The sequence below is a fragment of the Oryctolagus cuniculus genome, chromosome 2 (assembly GCF_964237555.1).
Source record: "Oryctolagus cuniculus chromosome 2, mOryCun1.1, whole genome shotgun sequence".
Lineage (NCBI taxonomy): Eukaryota > Metazoa > Chordata > Mammalia > Lagomorpha > Leporidae > Oryctolagus > Oryctolagus cuniculus.
In genome coordinates this window covers 12,826,747-12,845,996 of record NC_091433.1, presented here as the reverse complement: position 1 = coordinate 12,845,996, position 19,250 = coordinate 12,826,747, and the positions used below count along the sequence as shown (strand labels likewise).

The 19,250-nt window shown below is 45.6% G+C and overlaps 1 protein-coding gene across 3 annotated transcripts in view; it reads left to right on the top strand.

Annotated features, from left to right (window-relative positions):
• FAM184B (family with sequence similarity 184 member B) overlaps positions 1 to 19,250 on the top strand; it is a 115,592-nt gene that overhangs the window by 81,329 nt on the left and 15,013 nt on the right. For all 3 annotated transcript variants that reach the window (XM_070068090.1, XM_051841992.2, XM_070068089.1), the window contains 3 exons: positions 11,021 to 11,127; positions 13,862 to 13,991; positions 18,443 to 18,596. In XM_070068090.1, the coding sequence (XP_069924191.1) occupies positions 11,021 to 11,127; positions 13,862 to 13,991; positions 18,443 to 18,596 (391 nt within the window). The remainder of the gene's footprint in view (positions 1 to 11,020; positions 11,128 to 13,861; positions 13,992 to 18,442; positions 18,597 to 19,250) is intronic.

The window sequence follows — 19,250 nt, the reverse complement described above, 5'->3', positions numbered from 1 at the left end:
CCTGTGGGCTCTCTGATGGGCTCATGACAGGCCATATTGTTTTCGTAGGTCTGCTGTAATAAATGACCATGTACTTGGTGGCCTAAACAACAGAAATATCTTCTCTCACGATCCTGGGGGTCAGAAGTCAAAAGTTGGCCGGTGCTGCGGCTCACTAGGCTAATCCGCCTGTGGCGCTGGCACCCTGTGTTCTAGTCCCGGTCGGGGTGCCGGATTCTGTCCTGGTTGCCCCTCTTCCAGGCCAGCTCTCTGCTGTGGCCCGGGAGTGCAGTGGAGGATGGCCCAAGTGCTTGGGCCCTGCACCCACATGGGAGACCAGGAGGAAGCCCCTTCCTGGCTTCAGATCGATGCAGCGTGCCAACCATAGCAGCCATTTGGAGGGTGAACCAACAGAAGGAAGACCTTTCTCTCTGTATCTCTCTCTCTAACTCTGCCTGTCAAAAAAAAAAAAAAGAAGAAGAAGAAGAAGTCAGAAGTCAAGGTTATGGTAGGAAGGGAGAACCTGCTCCCTGCCTCTCCCTCAGCTGCTGGTGCTACTGTCTGTTCTTGGCATTCCTTGGCTTATGGACACATCACCTGATACCTCCCCTTGCCATCACATGGCCTCTTTCCTTGTCAGCCTGCATTTTGGTGTCATCATAGGGCCTTTTTGTAAGAATATGAGTCATTGATTTTAAGGACTCCTTATGACCCATCTAATATGACCTCATTGCAACATCTGCAAATACCTATTTCCAAATAATGTCACATTCATAGTTACCAGGGGTTAGAACTTCAACGTATTTTCTTTGTGGCACAATTCAACTCACACCATAGGTACTCCGTTAACATTCCTTGAATGATATCAGAAGTGCAAATAATTCCTGTGAAGTTGGTGTTTGAGTTCCCCTGGCTTGAATGGCCCTTGTGATTCTCATTTTGGCTTCCCTCTTAACCTTGTTAGCTGGAGCTGTCAAAAACCCACTGCCCTAGCTTATTTTTTATTGTTGCTCTAAACGTTCAGTCCACTTTAGACTCCAGATGGGAAAACACTGTGTAGCCAAGTCTGACTCTCACCACATCAGCCTCATCTTTTATTCATTGATTTTCCTGTGTCTGAGTGCCCTCAGGAGCTGTAATTTCTCTCTCTTGACCCCAGTCTTCTAGGGCTTTAATCCTGCCAGCAGACCTTGTGTTGTGTCTCAGGGGGACAACCCACATATTCACCATTGTGAAAATTATCCAAAACTGTCGGGAATATGGATTTGAATAATAAGCATTTGTAAGAGAACTGGCCAGTTCCAGAGAACTGTTCCTGTCTTTGATTTCATTGGAGTTTTTATGCTGCAATACTCCCATTTTATGGAGGAAGAAAATGAAGGTCAAAGTAGCAAGGTGACTTGCCTGCCATCACAGGTTTGTAAGCAGCTGAGCCAGGATGGGCCCAGCAGTTTTGTGGCGCTCATTCCCTTCGCTTGATCAGAGTGTCACACACCCAGGATGCCTTCCACATAAAACAGAATCGAAATGTCATGGGGTTGAGGAGAGTGACAAGGGCTTCTTGGGTTTCCTCCTCTGGCACCCAGACAGCCTGAGCAGCTCTGTTGCCCCTGCACAAGCATGCAGGAGAAGCCTAAAGGAGAAGAGGCACCTTCATCAGCCAAGCTGGCACCTTTCTGGTCTGAGATGGTCCCCATCCTTTCTGGTGATTTCTGCCCAAGAAATGTGCAGATACTTCCATTCGCCCTCAGTGGCTCAAGAGGCAGCCTCATGAACTAGAATTCAGGAGAACTCCGGGCTGCAAGGGTAGCTGAATGTTTCATGGCACTGTGAAAATTCCCTGAAAGGTTGTTCCCCACATAGTCAATCATTTCTCAGCTGCTCAAAGAGACTGTAGCAGGGAGATGGAATGGAGTTGGCTGGGATCCTCACCCATGAGATCCAGCTTAAAATAAGGCTGATTAATTGGGGACTAAGTAAAAATGCAGTTCAGAAAGGCCAATGGGCTGTATTTTTAGGAGGGTCAACAAGTACAGCGTTCTAGATATATTCCAGTGCTGATGAACAAGAATCTGACATCCGGGGCTATAGCAGCTCAGGGTTCTGTATGTCAGCACTTGACTTTTGGGGTTGGCTAACTCTTCGTTGTGGGGCTGTGCTATGCATCATAGAATGTTTAGCAAAATAACTCAACCTCTACTTACCAAACACCATTGGTACTCCCTAACCCCAACCAAACTTTCTCAACCACAAATGTCTCCAGACATTTCTGAATATCTCCCATTTAAGAACCACTGCTGCAAGTAAAGCAACAAATCATAGAAAAGTCCAAAATACAAGTGCATGTGGAGAGCCATGGATGATCCACCAGGAAACTCCTTAATCTGGAACATTGACCTCACTGAGCTGGGTTGCTGGAGAGAAGTGGTCTCTTCCTTTGCAGAGTTGCAGGAGGAACCTTGACACACATGGGTTCCTTCGATTCAACTCCATATTATGTCTTTCATTCATTCGTTCCAGTTTTTTGTGGAACACCTAAGATATGCCAGCTTCTGAGTTGGATGCTAGAGGGGAGAATTATGCATACACAAACAGCTTTAAAATGAGGTGGACATTTTTTTAAAAGATTTATTTATTTATTTGCTAGGTAGAGTTACAGACGGAGAAGAGACAGAGGGAGAGATCTTCCACCTGCTGGTTCACTCCTTAAATGGCTACAATGGCTGAAGCCAGGAGCCAGGAGCTTCTCCTGGGTCTCCCATGTGGGTAGAGGGACTCAAGCATTTGGGCCTTCCTCTGCTGCTTTCCCAGGCACATTAGCAGGGAACCAGATTGAAAGCAGAGCAGCCAGGACTCCAACCAGCGCCCATATGGGATGCTGGCACTGCAGGCAATGGCTTAACCCACTGCACAATAGCACTAGCCCTGAGGCAGAAATTTAGTAGCAGAATTAAAGCCTGATGCTGTGTTTTTTATTATACACTGTTATGCCCTTTGTAGGTATTATTTGTCCTTTCAAATTAAGTTTTCTGGGGCAAGCATTTGGCACACCCTCATTCCATATCAGTGTCTGGTTTCAAGTCCCAGCTCCACTTCACATTCCAGCTTCCTGCTAATGTGCACCCTGGGAAGCAGCAGATGAGAGCTTTGAGTACATGGTACTTTGAGTACATGGGTACCCTGCCACACACGTGGGAGGCCTGGGTTGAGTTTCAGGTTTCTGGCTTCAACCTGGCCCAACATCAGCCATTTCAGACATTTAGGGAGTGAAACAGTGGATGGAAGATACCTGTGTGTCTCTGTCTCTCTCTCGCTGCCTTTCAAGTAAATTTTAAGAAATCAAATTAATTTTTCTTTTGAAAATTCAAAAGTATATAAAAATATACAATGAAAAGCATCCCCTCTCTGTGAGTTCCCTATCCAAGGGAAAATTACTTGCTTTATTTTGTTTCATATCTTTGTATGTCTTTCAGAGCTATACTGTGCATATGTAGGCATAGTTATGAATTTTCTTCTAGAAATGACAGCATACTCTGTGGAACTCTGCTTTTCTCTTTTACCTAAATTTTTACAACTTGGAGATTGTAACACATCAGTATTCTTCCATATCCACTTCATTAAAAAAAAAAAGCTAATTATCTAATCCTACTTTGTACAGAAAAAAGTTTAATATATTTAACCATTATCTTATAATGGACACTTAGTTTGATTCTTTCTGCTGTTCCAGTTAATTCTGCAGTGGATTGCACTGTAAGAGGGATATAGTGTAGTATAGTAGTTAAGCAAGCTCACCCCAAGCCAGACACCTGGATTCTTACTTGCTAAATAACCTTGGACTTTTGATTTAATGTATCTTTTCTTCAGCTTTCTTATCTGTGAAACAGGGACAATGATACCAACTACATCAGAGGGTTTTGGTGAGGACTAAATAAATTAATACACAACCAGTGTAGGACACAGCACCCAGTTGCATCAGTGTCCCATGGGTGCTAACTTACTACTGTACATCTTACTAGGTCTTATGGGTGTGTATTTTTAACTGCAATAGATGCTACCACATGTTTCTCACTGAGGGTATTCCACTGTATACTCCCACCAACAGTACCCAGAAGTGCCTGTCTCTGCATAACCTTTCCAATATGGTAAGTTACAAAACTCTGAACTTTGCCAATCAGAAAAGATTTATAATGTAGTTCAAATATTTTTGGCAAATCAGCTCAATGCCAGCCCAGCTTTGCCTAATCCTACAGGAACTGTGAGCAACAGACAGCGTGGCCCTTCCTGCAGCAGCATAGGGTGGTACAAGGAGCGGAGGCAATGCTAAAGAAAATCAGAGGGGCCTGAACAACCTGTCAGCTGATGCATTGGAAGACCAGGGCCACCAGGGCAGGCTGTTACATGACAGCCTCAGAGATGTTAAGTTTGTTCAAGACACAAGGGTTTCCATTTAGGTCCTTGGTTGTTCTGCCAAAGTGTTTCCCAGAGTGGAGAGAGATAAAAATAATCAAGTAAAGCGAGAGTAGACCTTTCATTCCACTCCCAGAACAGGCAGAGAGAGAAGGTTGCCAAACCTGGGTGTGGCTGTGTCCCCACCCAAATTAGCTGGGACCTTACTAAACCTTTTGTCCTCGTTTCTATGTCCAGTCTACTGATACTAATAGATGCCTAGTTTCATTCATTGGTTTGCAAACAGCCACTCCAGTCTTGGTAATTTTGAAGCAAAACCTTTTTTTTCCCTCGACGATTTCACTGGTGCCTAGCTCACACTGAACCTGGGGCAGAGGAGGATAGGTGTTTCCATAGGTGCCCCTGCCTGTATTCCCTCCAGAAGGAAAAGAAGGGTCTTTGTGGTGAATGTTATTCCAGTGGTTTCATCTCCACAAATCTCTGAGTGCTGTCCCTGCACAGCCTTGCCACCGGGGGCCCCAGCAAATGAGGCTTATGTGTGGTTCTCAGAGGGCTCAAAAGGGAGAACTCTCTACTTAAGTTATATCCTGACATGACGAGCGTTCTAGTAACATCAGCAAGGTTTTGTGCAGCCCACGTGTCTGAGAAGCTTTTGCAGCAGAGTGACTTGGGCCTGATCCTGAGATTTGAACATGACTCCCCCAGGCAAAGGCACGCCTGGGGGAAGGAGCGCAAAGCTGGACCCCTGGGCAGCCAAAACCCTCTACCACACCTGGAGGGTCGAATGAATCCAGACATCAACCGTCCTGGCAGCCAGACAACGAATAATCACTAAGCTCTCAATCAGTTGCAGCATTAGGGGTGAGCTAAGAGTCTGGTTCCATCTGATGCAGCAAGAGTCAGGCTGCTCTTCACTCCACGGGGAGATCCCTGCCCCAGGCCAAGCCTCTCTGGAACCCAAGAGGACAGAATAGGGCAGGGCAGCAGCTCCTGTCTGAGTGTTAGGATGTGGATTCTGGCCCGGGTTCTACCTGAGACCTGTCCAGGGGCCTCAGGCATTTCCAAAACGCCCTGCAACGTCAGTTTTCTTACTACTCACAATGGTAAACGCAGATATGGCCTAACTGTGCCAAGCACATAGTGCTTCCACATACTCCCCACAACAGCCTGCTGAAGCAAGTATTAGTGTCCACCTCACTTTACAGATGGGGAAACTGAGGCCCAGAGAGTAGCACCAGGGCCCATACTCTAAGCCATGATGCCTTATCCTACTTCTTAGCAAATGGCAGCAACAGTCCCTGTCACAGAGACATGTGGTGATGAAGAGAAGAAAGCACATGATGGCATTTTACAAAGCTATTAAAGATTCTATAAATGTAAGGGGACTTTATAGGATCTATTATAGTCCTTGTACTCATTTCAGTGAAACTCCAGCACATTAGCTGTTCTATTTTTTAAGATGTAGATAATTAATGCTACCTCTGAGAGACTGTCAACTTAACCTGAGAATGACTTTGAATATTCCTTTCTGGGAGACTTCCTGAGTGTGGGTGTGGCTTTAAAATAGAAACAATTCAGAAGAGGTTAAATGACTGGAAGATGAAAGGTGGTGACCTAATGTGAACATGGGTTTAAAATAACCAACTGTTGCTTGGGAGGAGTCAGGAGGCGGCTTTCGCAGTGGATGGTTTGGTGGAGAACTAGAACTATTTATTTTTCTGGGCACACTATTTATACCCAGGCCTCTTGACCCCTAAAGAGAGTGCCAGGATGAACCTGTGCAAATTGCCTGATATAGAACCCAAGAGTATGAATCGGGGCAGATAATTCAGGATACACCTGGAGTGGCTCAGGGTTATTCCTGCTAGTGGGCTCACTGGACCTCAGGCAAATAATCCCCCCCAAAAAAAGTGGGGGTCAACTGGAAGGGTCTGTTTCATTTGGAGATCGGAGAAGCAGACTATTGAGCATGAGGACCTCCTGGGCTTGAACGTACTTGTTCTGCCAACCATTATTGATATCCAGGTCAAGTTTATTTGTGAAGTATTCAAGTGGCATCCCACCACCGTCTGAAGTATTTACCTCGACCTGAAACAACAGGTGCACATTGTCAGGAAGAGAGTGAAGAGGGAAATTATTTTTTTCCATGTGCTTGTTTTGTTGGCATTGGCAGGCCATGCATTTCTCCCCACTGCTGGACCATAGGTTTGTTGAAATCAAGAACTAAGTGTCATTAATCTTTATCCTTCCAGTACCTGAAATACCTGGATATGGCAAATGTTTGGCATTTAGTCCACCTCTAAAGAACTGTAGTTTTTAAAATTTTTCTTTGTCCATTTGTCTGTCAACAGACATTTAAGTTGTTTCCGTATCTTTTTACAAATTATTTATTTGTTTTCATTTTATTTGAAAGTCTGTGTGACAGAGAGAGACACAAGAGATCTTCCATCATTGATTCATTCCCCAAGTGCCTGCAACACTCAAGGCTGGTCCAGGCAGAAGCTGAGAGCCCAGAACTCACTCAATCTGGGACTTCCCATGTGGTTGGCAAAGGCCCAAGTACTTTGAGCCATCACCATTGCTTTCTAGATTGCACATTAACAGAAATGCTAGATTGGAAGCAGAGCTGGTATTTGATCCCAAAGAATCTGATATAGGATGCAGGCATCCCAAGTGTTGTCTTAACCACTGTATCAAATGCCCACCCTGAATTGGTGTTAATTCTTTGAATGATTGTTACAATTCACCCATGAAGTCATCTGATCCTGGCTTTTCTTTGTTAGGAAATTTTTGCATGCTGACAAACAAATTCAATTTATTTATTTGTTATTGATCTATTAAGGTTATTTCATGTTGATCCAATTTTTTTGAAAAGCAAGATTACAGAGAGAGAGAGAGAGAGAAAGAGATCCTTCATTTTCTGGTTCACTCTCCAAATGGTCTCAGCGATGGGCTGGAACAGGCCATAAACCACAGCAAGGAGCCCAGAACACCATCCGAGTCTCCCACATGGGTGGCAGGTGCTCACTCACCGAGGCCATCTTCTGCTTTCCCAGGCATGTTAGCAGAGCTGAATTGGAAGTGGAGCAGCCAAGAACTCAAACCAGCGCCCATATGGAATTCTGACATTGCAGGCAGTGGCAATTTTTCCTCCTGCCAACTCTGAGCTAGTTTGTTTTTCTTTTTCTAGCTCTTAGGTTGTTTGAGATCTTTTTTCTTTTATTTTTATCAACAGTTAATAATTGTACATCTTTATGTACAATGTTTATGTGTGGTGTTTTGGTACATATATGCATGTGTGTTGATCAGTTAAACATTTTTAGGTTATCCATCATCTCAAGCATTTATCATTTCTTTTTAAATGTAGATATTTATCACCAAGAACTTTCCTCCTTAGTACTGCCTTTGCTAGCCCTGTGGTATATTCACTGTATGACCTTGAACACATTACATATCTTTTCCTGCCTCATCCTTTTCAAAATTCGTTTATTGCTTTGTCCTAGAACAGTGTCTGGCATATAGCCTGTGATCAATAAGTACTTGTGAGAAAACTGTGGTACTAAAGAGAAATTGTCAGGAGAACTTCAAGAGTTAATTGCAACAGAAAAAGAGTGTTCAGTTTTCCTGAGGAAGTGACAGCAGAGTGGGGCCTGGAAGGGTCAGTAGGAGCTGCAGGTTAAAGAATGCAACCATTAGCATTTGATCAGAGAAACACACGGAAGGATATTAGCTGTGAGATTAAATTTAGGACCAAAACTGGCATAATTGTGGGATCCAGTTGAACACTGTGTGTTCCAAAGTCCAAGAGTTGCTTCTTTATCTGTTGGCGGGTCTGAAGTCAGCAGGAAAGAAAGAACAGATGAAAAGTGGGGAAGACCACAGACATGTTGTAAGCCTTAAGGTTGACCTTGAACTAGGGTAGTCTCTGAAGCCAACTTTGGTGCTACAAGGACCTTTTGGAGAATCTGGCTTCTTTCATCTCAGAGCTAAACATGCTTCTAGCCTGGGATAGGCAGATGCCTAAGGAGGACCCAGTAGTGGCTGAGAGTCTGGGAGCCCTAAATATTGCCAGGCCACCAAAGTGAGTGAATAGACCAGTGACAACACGCTTGAGCTACAGTGATGCCTGATGCCCTGCAACCAGCACCTGTGCATCCAAAGGAAATGGAAGGAAATGACTAGTGCTTCACTTCTGTCTTCCAAATCTATGCAAAGTCACATGCTCCAGAAGGGTGCAGGAAGGGGATCCTGGGAAACGTAGTTCTGATGTGACTGTTCGCACAGAGCACATCCACCCTGGTGGGGAATTCAGGCTTGGGTGGGATGGCTGTGAGGGTAGAGCGCCCTCTCACTCATCATTGCTGAGCCTCCGCAGACCCTCTAGGCACAGGTGGGCAGTGGGCTCATGCATGCCGCCTCCTCACTGATTCTCCGGAAGAAGGTGCTGAGCATTACATGGTATTCCACAACATTTCAAGGCAATGCAAATAATTCAAACAAGAGCTGAAATTACAAATCACAAAGGTACAAAGGACTCTTGCATGCAGCAGGAAAACACCCCAGTTTGGGCTGCAACCACCTCTGCCCCCTACTCTTCAGCCACATGCCTAGAAAGAGGGAGACTTTCTCGTGAAAATGCAGTCAGTACCAAGCCCTTCCCTCCCTGGGATGTAAGGTGGGCGTGGGGCAAGGAGGTGAGGAATGAGGCTCCCACTATCCTAGGTGGCCTGTGACTTACTGGGTTTATGCGTTTAGTATTTACTATGTGTTCCCCACACTGCCCAGGCATCAGGGAAACAGGCGAAGGGAGCAGAGTTCCTGCCCTCAAGGAGCTTCCGTTCCGGTGAAGGAAACAGAAATAAGAAAACGGACAATGTGTTAACATCAGGCTGTGATATGAAACTTAGGAAGCAAGGTGCGGAAAAGAGAATGTGAGTGGATGGTGTTTTAGAGAAGCTGACCAGGGAACAGTTATCCCAGGGAGTGTTACTTCGAGTACTAACTGCGCACCTAATTCTGATCTCATGATTTTACATGCGTTGGTTCATTGACTCCTCAACAATGGAAGTAATTTGCCCAGCCTTATATCATTAATAACTAGAAGAACTGGGATTTTATCACAGGCAGTCTGGTCCCAGAGTCCAAGCATTAAGCCAGTGGAGGTCTCCTGATTGATTTAGTATATTAAGGGAACAAGAAATGCAAATATCAGAGGGAAGAGCATTTAAGGCAGAAGGAATGGCCTGTGCAGAGACCACAAGGCAGGTGCATGCTTGTTGGGAGGAGGTAAGACAGCATTCGGCTCTGGACATATTACAGTTTGAGAAGCTTGTTAGACACCACCTGATATATGAAGGACAGTTGGATGTTCATGTTCAGACTTTGGGGGAAGCTTGAAAATAGATAAACTGGTCTGTCTTCAGTATGTTTGTGCCATTGAATGCTATGGACTAGATGAGACTCTAGGGAGTGAGAGGAAAGACAAGGCCAAGGGCTGAAGCCTAGGGCAGGAAAGGAGGAGGCTTTAGCAGAAGAGACCTAAAAAGAGCAGCTGGGAGTGAGAGGTGGGAGTGGAGAGGAGAAAACTTAAGAGAGAAGACTGCCCAAAAGCCAAAGAAGAGAGAGAGAGTGAAAGCGAGAGCGAGAGCGCTGAGTGAAGAAAGGAGCTATCAGATTCAGATATGTCCACTTCTGCTGAGAGGTCCAGTGAGCTGAGGCCTGGGAATTAACCACTGGATTTGGTCACATGAAGGTCATCGTTGGCTTGACACGGGTGCCCTTTCACAGACATTGCAGTTCACAGAAAAGCAACCAAAGCAGTTTTGTTCCAGGTCAAGTCAGGATGGGCGCCCATGCTCTACCCACAAGCCTCAGCTCTGTTCTTACTCATCCCTGAGGGCTCTCAGACACCTCCCAGGGTCACTGGAACACAATATGGAAATCAGATTTGCAAGCCAATCCATCTGTTGTATGAGTTGATGAAGCTCAAGTCCAGAAAAGGGAAGATGCTGGCTGAAGGCCATGCAAGTAGTTAATGAAAACCCAGGTTCTAAGTTATCATTATTTAATGAGACTTAATGGCAGACAAATTTGTTCCTAGCCTGTTTTATTACACTCTTTTCCATAGACAGTGCTCAGCATAACAAGTAGAAAAAAATAAAAAAGGTCTTTTTCACTTTTATATATCTTTGGAAAGGGGAGAATGATAAGAGGAACAAATTCCAATTCATGAAAAATTCAGAAGCCTCGTTAACTAGCTGTTTCCGTATTCTCTTCCCATGCCCCACTTCTCAATGCTTTTGGTCATTCAGCAGGTTCCTTGTAATGAGATAAGCAGATTACAGCCTATGTCATCAACATAGTACTAATAATTACAATTGCTCACACTTCCCAATCCCTGGCTATGGGCCAGCAATGTTCTGTGATGCTCACTATAGCCAGTCCCTGAAGTAGACTTACTAGGACCACTCGCTCCCTGTAGCTTGTAAGGGGACTATATGGTAAAATGGTTAAGAGTTCAGGCCCAGTGTCGGATGGCCTGATAGCATATCCCATTCCACAACTCCATGATGGTGGGACCGTGCATGACTTCCTCTCTCCATTTAATCTCATCTTGCAATTGTTTTTGCCTTAGGATCTGTGCTTAAAGCTGAATGAGCCTTCCCAGACGCTGCCCAGAGGAGAAGAGTATAAGGGTCAGTTGGCCACCGAAGAAGGAAGCAGCAGCGACGATGATGAAAGGTACAGGAGGACATACAAACTTCCCAGTGTTCCAGTGAATGAGGGCTCAGATACGGAAGGATTCATGCACTCATTGTGCCCTCAAGTTCATACTCAGTAGGGTGCAATTTTTGAAAAATTGTTTGAACAGTTGTTTGAATCCGTGGAGGCAGAACATATTTATATGGAAAGCCAACTACATATGACCACATTAGCACAAAGGACAAGGGTGAGCTTAATGGAATTATAACTTGTAAGTGACTTACATCTTAGGTGAAGCAGATTGTAGTACTTAAGGATGCAAATTGGAAAAACTAAAAATACAATGAAGGGACTAAGATGGCATACTAAAAACTATTTAAGTCAGGTTGGAATGTTGAAAAGGACAGAAGATCAATTTGAATATACAATATGGTACATGGAGATCCTAATTACAAAACATGATAAATTGGTATTCATCAAAATTGAAAGCTCTACTAATCTTCTTTTTAAAAACACTAAAAAATGAATAAGCAAACAACAGGTAGAAAGTATCCAATCCGTACCTATAATATATTTTTTAAAAACTCCTGTAAATCAATAATAAAACAAACCTAATTTAAAGACGGACAAAATACTTGGACAGGTCCATTATAAACATGTGAATGGCCCATAAGCACATGAATATGTGATTATCACTAATAGTCATCAGGGAAATGTGACATTGAGATCCTAGTTCTCACCCACTGAAATGACTAACATTAAAAAAGACTGACAGCACAAAATGTTCTCAACAGTGTACAGCAACTAAATTCTCACACAGTGCTGGCAGGAGTGCTACAACCACTTTGGAAAACTGCTGATAGCTTCTTTAAAAATTTAGCACAAACCTACTAAAATTTCTACTCCTAGATATTTAAGCAAAAGAAATGAAGACGTATATCCACATTAAAAAACAACAACAACAACACTGATACAAGACTATTTTTAGCAGATTTATTCTAATGGTCCAGAAGTATAAACAACCCAAATGTCTACCAGCAAGAAAATGGATGAACAAGGTATGATTTACTCATGTCTGTGTCCATTTTCTGTTGCCATAACAGGACACCTCAGACTAGAGGATAGAGTGGAGTTAGCTCAGTGTTCTGGTGGGTGGGAAGACCAAGAGCAAAGCGCCAGCATCTGGTGATGCCTTCTTGCTATATCCTAACACAATGGAGGGCATCGAGTGGTGAGACAGAGCCAGGCTGCTGGAGGGAGAGAACTTGCTTTCACAGCAAAGCCACACCCTTGAGGGCCTCATGTCCCAACTACCATCGACATATGACTTGGGGATTAATTTTCCAATGCCTGAATTTGGGAGACACATTCAAATCATAGCAAATACATATCCCATGATGCTTAAGATCTGGAAAAAGTAACCTGTGGTGATGGAAATCAAAGCATTGGCTGCCTGTGGGTAGATGACTGGAGGAAGATTTCATCTGGAATTTTGGGGTAATGAAAATGTACATTTTGATTGAGATGTTGGTTTCAAATACCTGTATTTGTCAAAACTCACTGAGCTGTGCACGTAAGATTGTTGAATTTCACTATATGTAAATTTTGTCAGTAAAAGATTTAAAATCTAATAACCAAATCTCTCTCCTGGGAGGAAGTCCACCTTCTTCCCAAGGCTTTCTACAAGAGCTTGCCTGTTCCACCCAGCCAATAAGTGTTACTATCACTCTTCTTCCTGATGACTATTCTTCCTCAGCTTTTCTGGCCTTCTCCTAACTCTCAGATTTTTTCATACCCAAAGCTCAGACCCAAATATCCCCCATTTATTACTCTTTCATGATGGCTGTGTTTAGTACATCTTCAAAAAGCCAAAATAGAACCTAAGAGGATTAGAATGCCAGGAAAGAAAACTTCTCTTTCTAAAATGCTTAGTTAGCTCTTTATATAATTCTTACTGTGTGCCAGACACTGTTTCCAGCACTTTAAAGATATTAACTCTCCATGTTAGCCCCTCAGCCTGAGCCCATGCTGCTGGGAATTCCCACCTCTGCCAAGCTCAATGCCCCCTCCTATGGCCTGTCCAGAGCTCTAACCCCGTAACTTCTGGTCCTCTGACCTAATGTTCTTGCAAGGGGAAGCAAAACGCCACCATGTCCTTTTACATTGTTGAGATTGACCTTCACATTCCAATCTAAACCAATTACATTTGAACAGCTCAGCTGGTTCAAAAGTTCAAACTGGGGAAGAGACACTGGTCAGCATGTTACCTAGAATGTAGAAATGGCTGCAGCTTTAATGCAGCTCTCTCTTGTTCATGCCACATATGTAGAGGCTTTGTTCTAATCCTCTTCCTTATCCTTGTGACAGCCAGTAAAAAAATTATGAGCTTGCTTTTATGTGTAAAGTACTGTGCTAAAAGAAAGCATTATCATTTCATTTGTTTTTGTAAGCAGGAAGAGTTACAAAATTAGATCATAGAGACCTCTTTTATAGAGCCCCTAAGAACCCCAAAAGTAACTCTTAAGTTTTCCATCATTATGATCATCCATCATCATTTATTAAGCATCTACTAACTAAAACAGCTATCGGCTGGGCTGCTGAATCCCGTGCAGTAACACTTACTATGTATATGCCAGGTTGCTTTTCAAAAACTGAGTAAGGTGTTTCTCCAACACCTGCTACTGGAGCTCCCTCCTCTGAGCCAAGTACCAGGTCGCTAGTGCTGTTGTCAGTCCTAGGATCTTTTGTGATTGTGGCCTCTGTGTCTTCAAAGGATTGAAGTGCCCCTCAAGGAGGGAAGGGGCCTGCAAGCTCCAGTGGGCTCTTTGCTGAAGGAGAAGGCACCTGAAATCCAGCATCTGCAGGGGGACTGGCAGAGCCAGAAGGCCAGACTGCAAGCCCAGGTAGGACAGCCCTGGTGGGGCTGTGCCCTCACACTGAGGGACACCCTGCCTCCTCCCTCTTACCCAACAACCTTAAGAATGCATGTAGAGAATTCCCTTCTTAGCTGGGAAGGGCATTATGGCTATAGGACAGTATGGGATTCTTGGTTTTATTCATTCATTCAAAACCAACAAGCTCATGGACAATGCTCATGAAGCATTGACAGTGCATCAATGAAAAAAGACAAATCTTATGTTTCATATTCCATCAACCATTAACATAAAGCTTTGGGGTTTAAATTTCTACATAAGTCTGGGGAACTATTTCTGTTCAGACCATAACATCCAGGTTCTTAAAGCTTCCAGTTTCCACCCTCTTCCAAAGATGAAGAGGCTCAGCTAGGTTGAAGTGACATTCAGAAAGCTTTCAAATAAATAAATAAACAAGCAAGCAAACAAACCGGGAAGGGACCTGGAGAGTGAGGTCAGCCCCTGGGCAGGGCTTGCAGGTGCAGCAGGCTGTGGAGCAGTGCCCTGGCAGCTACGGGGTGGGTGTGCTAGAGCTCAAGCCACTCTCCGACCTTGAGAGGGAGGCCCTGCAGTGCGAGCTCCGGGGGCAGAGCCAGGCCCTGAAAGCCCAGCTCGAGGCTGCCCACCAGCAAGCCCTACACACACTGAAGGCCAAAGAGCAGGGCAATTATGAAGGAGACTGTTTACTGGGCACCTGCCCAGAGAGTCCCTGCGATGGACTGTCCAGTGCATTTGGCCCCTTACTTCCAAGGCCTGTAATGATTATACAGGGTTATTGCCTTGTTCCCTTTTACCATGTGAAGAGGCTCAGTAACTCATTCAGTGTCATCCAGCCAGTAAATGGCAAAGCAGGGATGTAGACTCAGGCATGTTTGGCTTCTTGTTCTGGTTTTCCCTGTCTGCATGTGACCTTGCTAGCATAAGCACAGCTAGCTTTCATGGCTCAGTGATGTCATGCATGATGTGCGCTGGGGAGTCAGGCTCAGCCTGACAGTAGACAGGAGGAGGGCAGCCCAAGGTTGAGAAAGGCCAGTGGAGCAGCAAACACCTTCCCAAGGGTTTGGAAAAAGGACAGTGGAGTCAGGCCCACCATGATGTATAATCTGGCAGTGTGGTCCAAGTACGATTCAGCTAGTGCCTTCTACTTTCTGGCTTGGCTTACCTTCTCTGGAGGGATGCCCTCCCCACTCTCTTAGGAGGTTTTTTGAAGAGATGGCCCAAAAAAACAGGGGAACAAAGCAAAGAAGAGAGAATACAAGGCGGCAAGGACCCCAGAGATCCGTTACAGCTTAACCACTGCATGAAATGTGCCCCAGATCTGCTCCTGTTAGTAAATACCAGAAGAAACAACTAAAAGAGCAATGTTTACCTCCAGAGAGCAGCTTGCAGAGACAGGGGAAAAGAGGAGTGGGAGGCTGCTGCCTTTTATTTAAGACCATCTGGCTCTTTGTACTATGTGCATGCATTGTCCTGATCAAAATATAAAATGAGTTTTTTTTAAAAGAAATGAGATTATTCATGTGGGCTGCCTGGCACTACTAGAAGTACCCCTTACTTCTTTTATTCCTGTAAGTCTTTTTCAAATATGGCCAGCAATCTAGCAACACTGGCCTTTGTGTTTGCCTGGGCTTTACCCCTCCAGGGCACAGACCTCAACCCCTGGCAGCCCAGAAGCTTGGCTCACCTGTGAGGAAGCAGCTCCCAGACCTCCGCAGTATGGACCAAGGAGTGCCTGAGACCTGCTCAGGGGAGAAGAGGGTACTTCCCATTAGGGCCTAACCCCGAGTGCCTGGAAACCCAGGAACTAGATTCAGGGGTCTTCACCGGGGGCTCTGGTCTGCGTGGGAATGGCTCCAAAATGAGACAAAGAAGTCAAGTCCCAATTCTAATTGGACTTAGGGGACAGACATGCTGATTTCTAGTCTAGGACCGTGCATTAAGAGTGGGCTGCCTGGGTTCCAGTTCTGGGTCTGGACCTTACAAAGTAGGGGAGTTCATACAGGTCATTTAGCTCCATAGTGCCTCCCTCTCATTTATAAAATGACAGGTAGTAGGAAGTGTCTTATGGGAGACTGAGAAGATCAAAAGAGTCACTACGAGGTGGGTGTTTGGCCTAGCAGTGAAGCTGCTGCTTGGGATGCCCACATCCCATCAGGGTGCCTGGTCCCACTCTGGCTGCTGCCTCCAGTTAATATGCAGACTGGGAGGCAGCAAGATCTGGATTCAATTTCCAGCTCCTGGCTTCAGCCTCCCTGTCCTTGCAAGAATTTGGGGGAATAAAATGGCAACCAAGAAATATCTCTCCCTCTTTCTCTCTTTTTCTCTCTCTTTCTCGCTCTCTTAGATTTATTTGAGAGGCAGAGTTACAGACAGAGAGAGGGATAGAGATAGAAGTCTTCCATCCACCAGTTCAGTCCCCAAATGGCCGCAACAGCAGAGCTGAGCCAATCCAAAGCCAAGAGCCAAGAGCTTCCTCTGGGTCTCCTATATGGGCACAGGAGTCCAAGTACCTGGGCCATCTTCTACTGCTTTCCCATGCCACCAGCAGAGAGCTGGATCGGAAGAGGGGCAGCCAAGACACAAACTGATACCTATATGGTATACCAGTGCCGCAGGCAGAGGCTTAGCCCACTACACCACAGGGCCGGCCCCTCTCTCTCTTTAATGAATACATTTTTAAAAGCTTAAAAAGCCACCCTCATGCTGAGCTCAAGAGATCCCAGGTAATTAACACTTTTTCTGTCCTTCTGGGGCTCAGCTCTAGGAGGGATAACCCCCATGCATCTTTTCTGTGACTGTGTGAACAAACCTATTTCTCCTAACACCCTCAGTCTCATCTGAAAACTGTAGCTGTATTCTAGCCAGAACTCTCTTGGTTGAAAAGAAAGAGAGAGAGAGAGAGAGAGAGAGAGGAAGGGAGGAAGGAAGGAAGAAAGGAAGGGAGGGAGGAAGGGAGGAAGGCAGGCAGGCAGGCAGGCAGGCAAGCAAGCAAAAAACAAAACAAAACCAGAAATGGTATTAGTTTCCTATTGCTGATATAAGAAATAAGCACAAGGGGCCGGTGCTGTGGCGCAGTGGGTTAACGCCCTGGCCTGAAGCACCGGCATCCCATATGGGCGTCGGTTCAAGACCTGGCTGTTTCACTTCCTGTCCAGCTCTCTGCTATGGCCCAAGTCTTTGGGCCCCTGTACCCAAGTGGGAGACCGGGAAGACGCTCCTGGCTCCTGGATTCAGATTGGCGCAGCTCCAGCTGTTGCGGCCATTTGAGGAGTGAACCATCGGATGGAAGACCTCTCTCTTTCTCTTTCTCTCTGCCTCTCCTCTCTCTCTGTAACTCTGACTTTCAAATAAAATAAATAAATTTAAAAAAAGAAACACAAACTGGGAGGTTTAAAACAACGCAGATTAGTCATCTGGCAGTTCCAAGGGTCGGAAACTCTAAACGTAAGGTATTGGTAGGGCCGTGTTAAAGCTAAAGGCTCTAGGGAGTACTCTGCTTTCTCCAGCGACTGGAAGCTGCCCGAATTCCTTGACTCCTAGCCCCTTCCTGCGTCATCAAAGCCAACAGTAGAGCATCTTCAACTCGGTCTTTCTCTCCTCAGTCTCCCCATATCCACCCCAACCTCTGCTTCCACACTCAAGCCTTCTGTCTAACCCTCTGGTACCCCCCTGTGAGGACCCTTGTGACGCTGGGCCCATCCAGATAATTCAGGGCAGTCTCCCATCCCAAGATCCTTGACTTCATCATATCTGCAATGTCCCTTTTACTGTGTAAGTTAACATGTTCCACTTCTGGAGATCCAGATGTGGACATATCCAGGTGTGAACTTGAGCCAGTGTAGACAGGCAGTTTATAGAGCTGATCATCAAACCTGTTTGACCCATAATAGAATGGGTGAATGAAAGAATGAACCTAAAGGAGCCCCAAGGCTGAGATATAGGCAGCTCTCAGGACTGCTCTTGAGCCAGAGCTGAAAAGCCACAAGGACCAGCCCTTTACTCCCCCAGCCCCGGCATTTCCGCTGTCCTTTGCACACCAGCCCTGGGCCTTTATGACACCTGCTTCCGCCCCGCTTGTTCTGGGCAGGTAGAAGAGGTTCACATCAGTGATCCTGAGTGTGTTAAATCTGGAGCACACAGATATCTCTCTTTCTCCCCCTGACCATCTACCACCAGACTGCCCAACATGGAAAGGATGTTCACTCTGGTCCAATCAGCTGTGGGTGAGGATGGTTTCACATGGTAAAAAAAAAAAAAAAGGCGGGGGGGAGTGCTGTGGCCAGGCCATTGCTGGATTATTCTCTGTAGCCTGATGAGCCAGCCTTCCATGAGGGAGTGGTGAGTGCCCAGAGTGCCCTAGCTTGGATGAGCGTGGCAGAGGGGATGGGTCTTCTACGTCTGTGCTCACTTTCATGGCTGCTTCCTCCCCTTTGTACCCTCAGGACACAGAGGAGCATCTGAAGAAGGAATCCAGCCGCAGCCTGCAGATCCAACAGCAAGCACACCGGCTGGAGCTCCAGGCCTTGGAGGAGAAGGCGAGTCAAGAGCTGCAGGAGGAGCGTGAGAGGATGCAGGCACAGCACACCCAGGTGCCAGGTACACAACCCAGCTGCCCACACACAGAAATCAGCCGCAGCTGAGGGACGGGTGGACGCTGGAAGCACCAGGCCAGAGTGATCATGATCCTGGCTCTGCCGCCGACTGGCTGTGGGGCCTGGGAACAGTCACTGTGAGCCACATTTTCCTTTTCCATGAAACAGTGATGCTGTCATGCGATATTGGAAACAAAGTATCTAGCGTATACTTGAACCCGGTGGAAAAACCCAGAAATCTGAGCCTTTATAGGAATGTCGTGGTGTCACCTCAACCTCCCATTTCTTTTTAGAAGATTTCTGCAAACGGGAAACTCGGGCCTCCCTGCTTCTGCTTCTCTGTGTCCTCTGCCCCTTTTCAATTTCTTCATTAAAAGCAACTCCTAAGACATTCTAGAAGTCAATGGAGACAGTGAAGATGTTTGGAGCTAAACTCCCTGGGTTTGAAGTGGGGTTCCAATACCCACCAGCTCTGTGACCTTGAGCAAGTTACTTAACTGCTCTGTGCCTCAGTCTCCTGCCTGTAAAATGGGGTTAATAACCACCTTCACCACATAGGGCTGGGATGAGGTTACATGAACAAATGCATGCAAAGGGCTTACAAAGACCACCTGGCACGTGGTAAATGCTGTGTGAGGTTTGCATCCATTGCTACTGA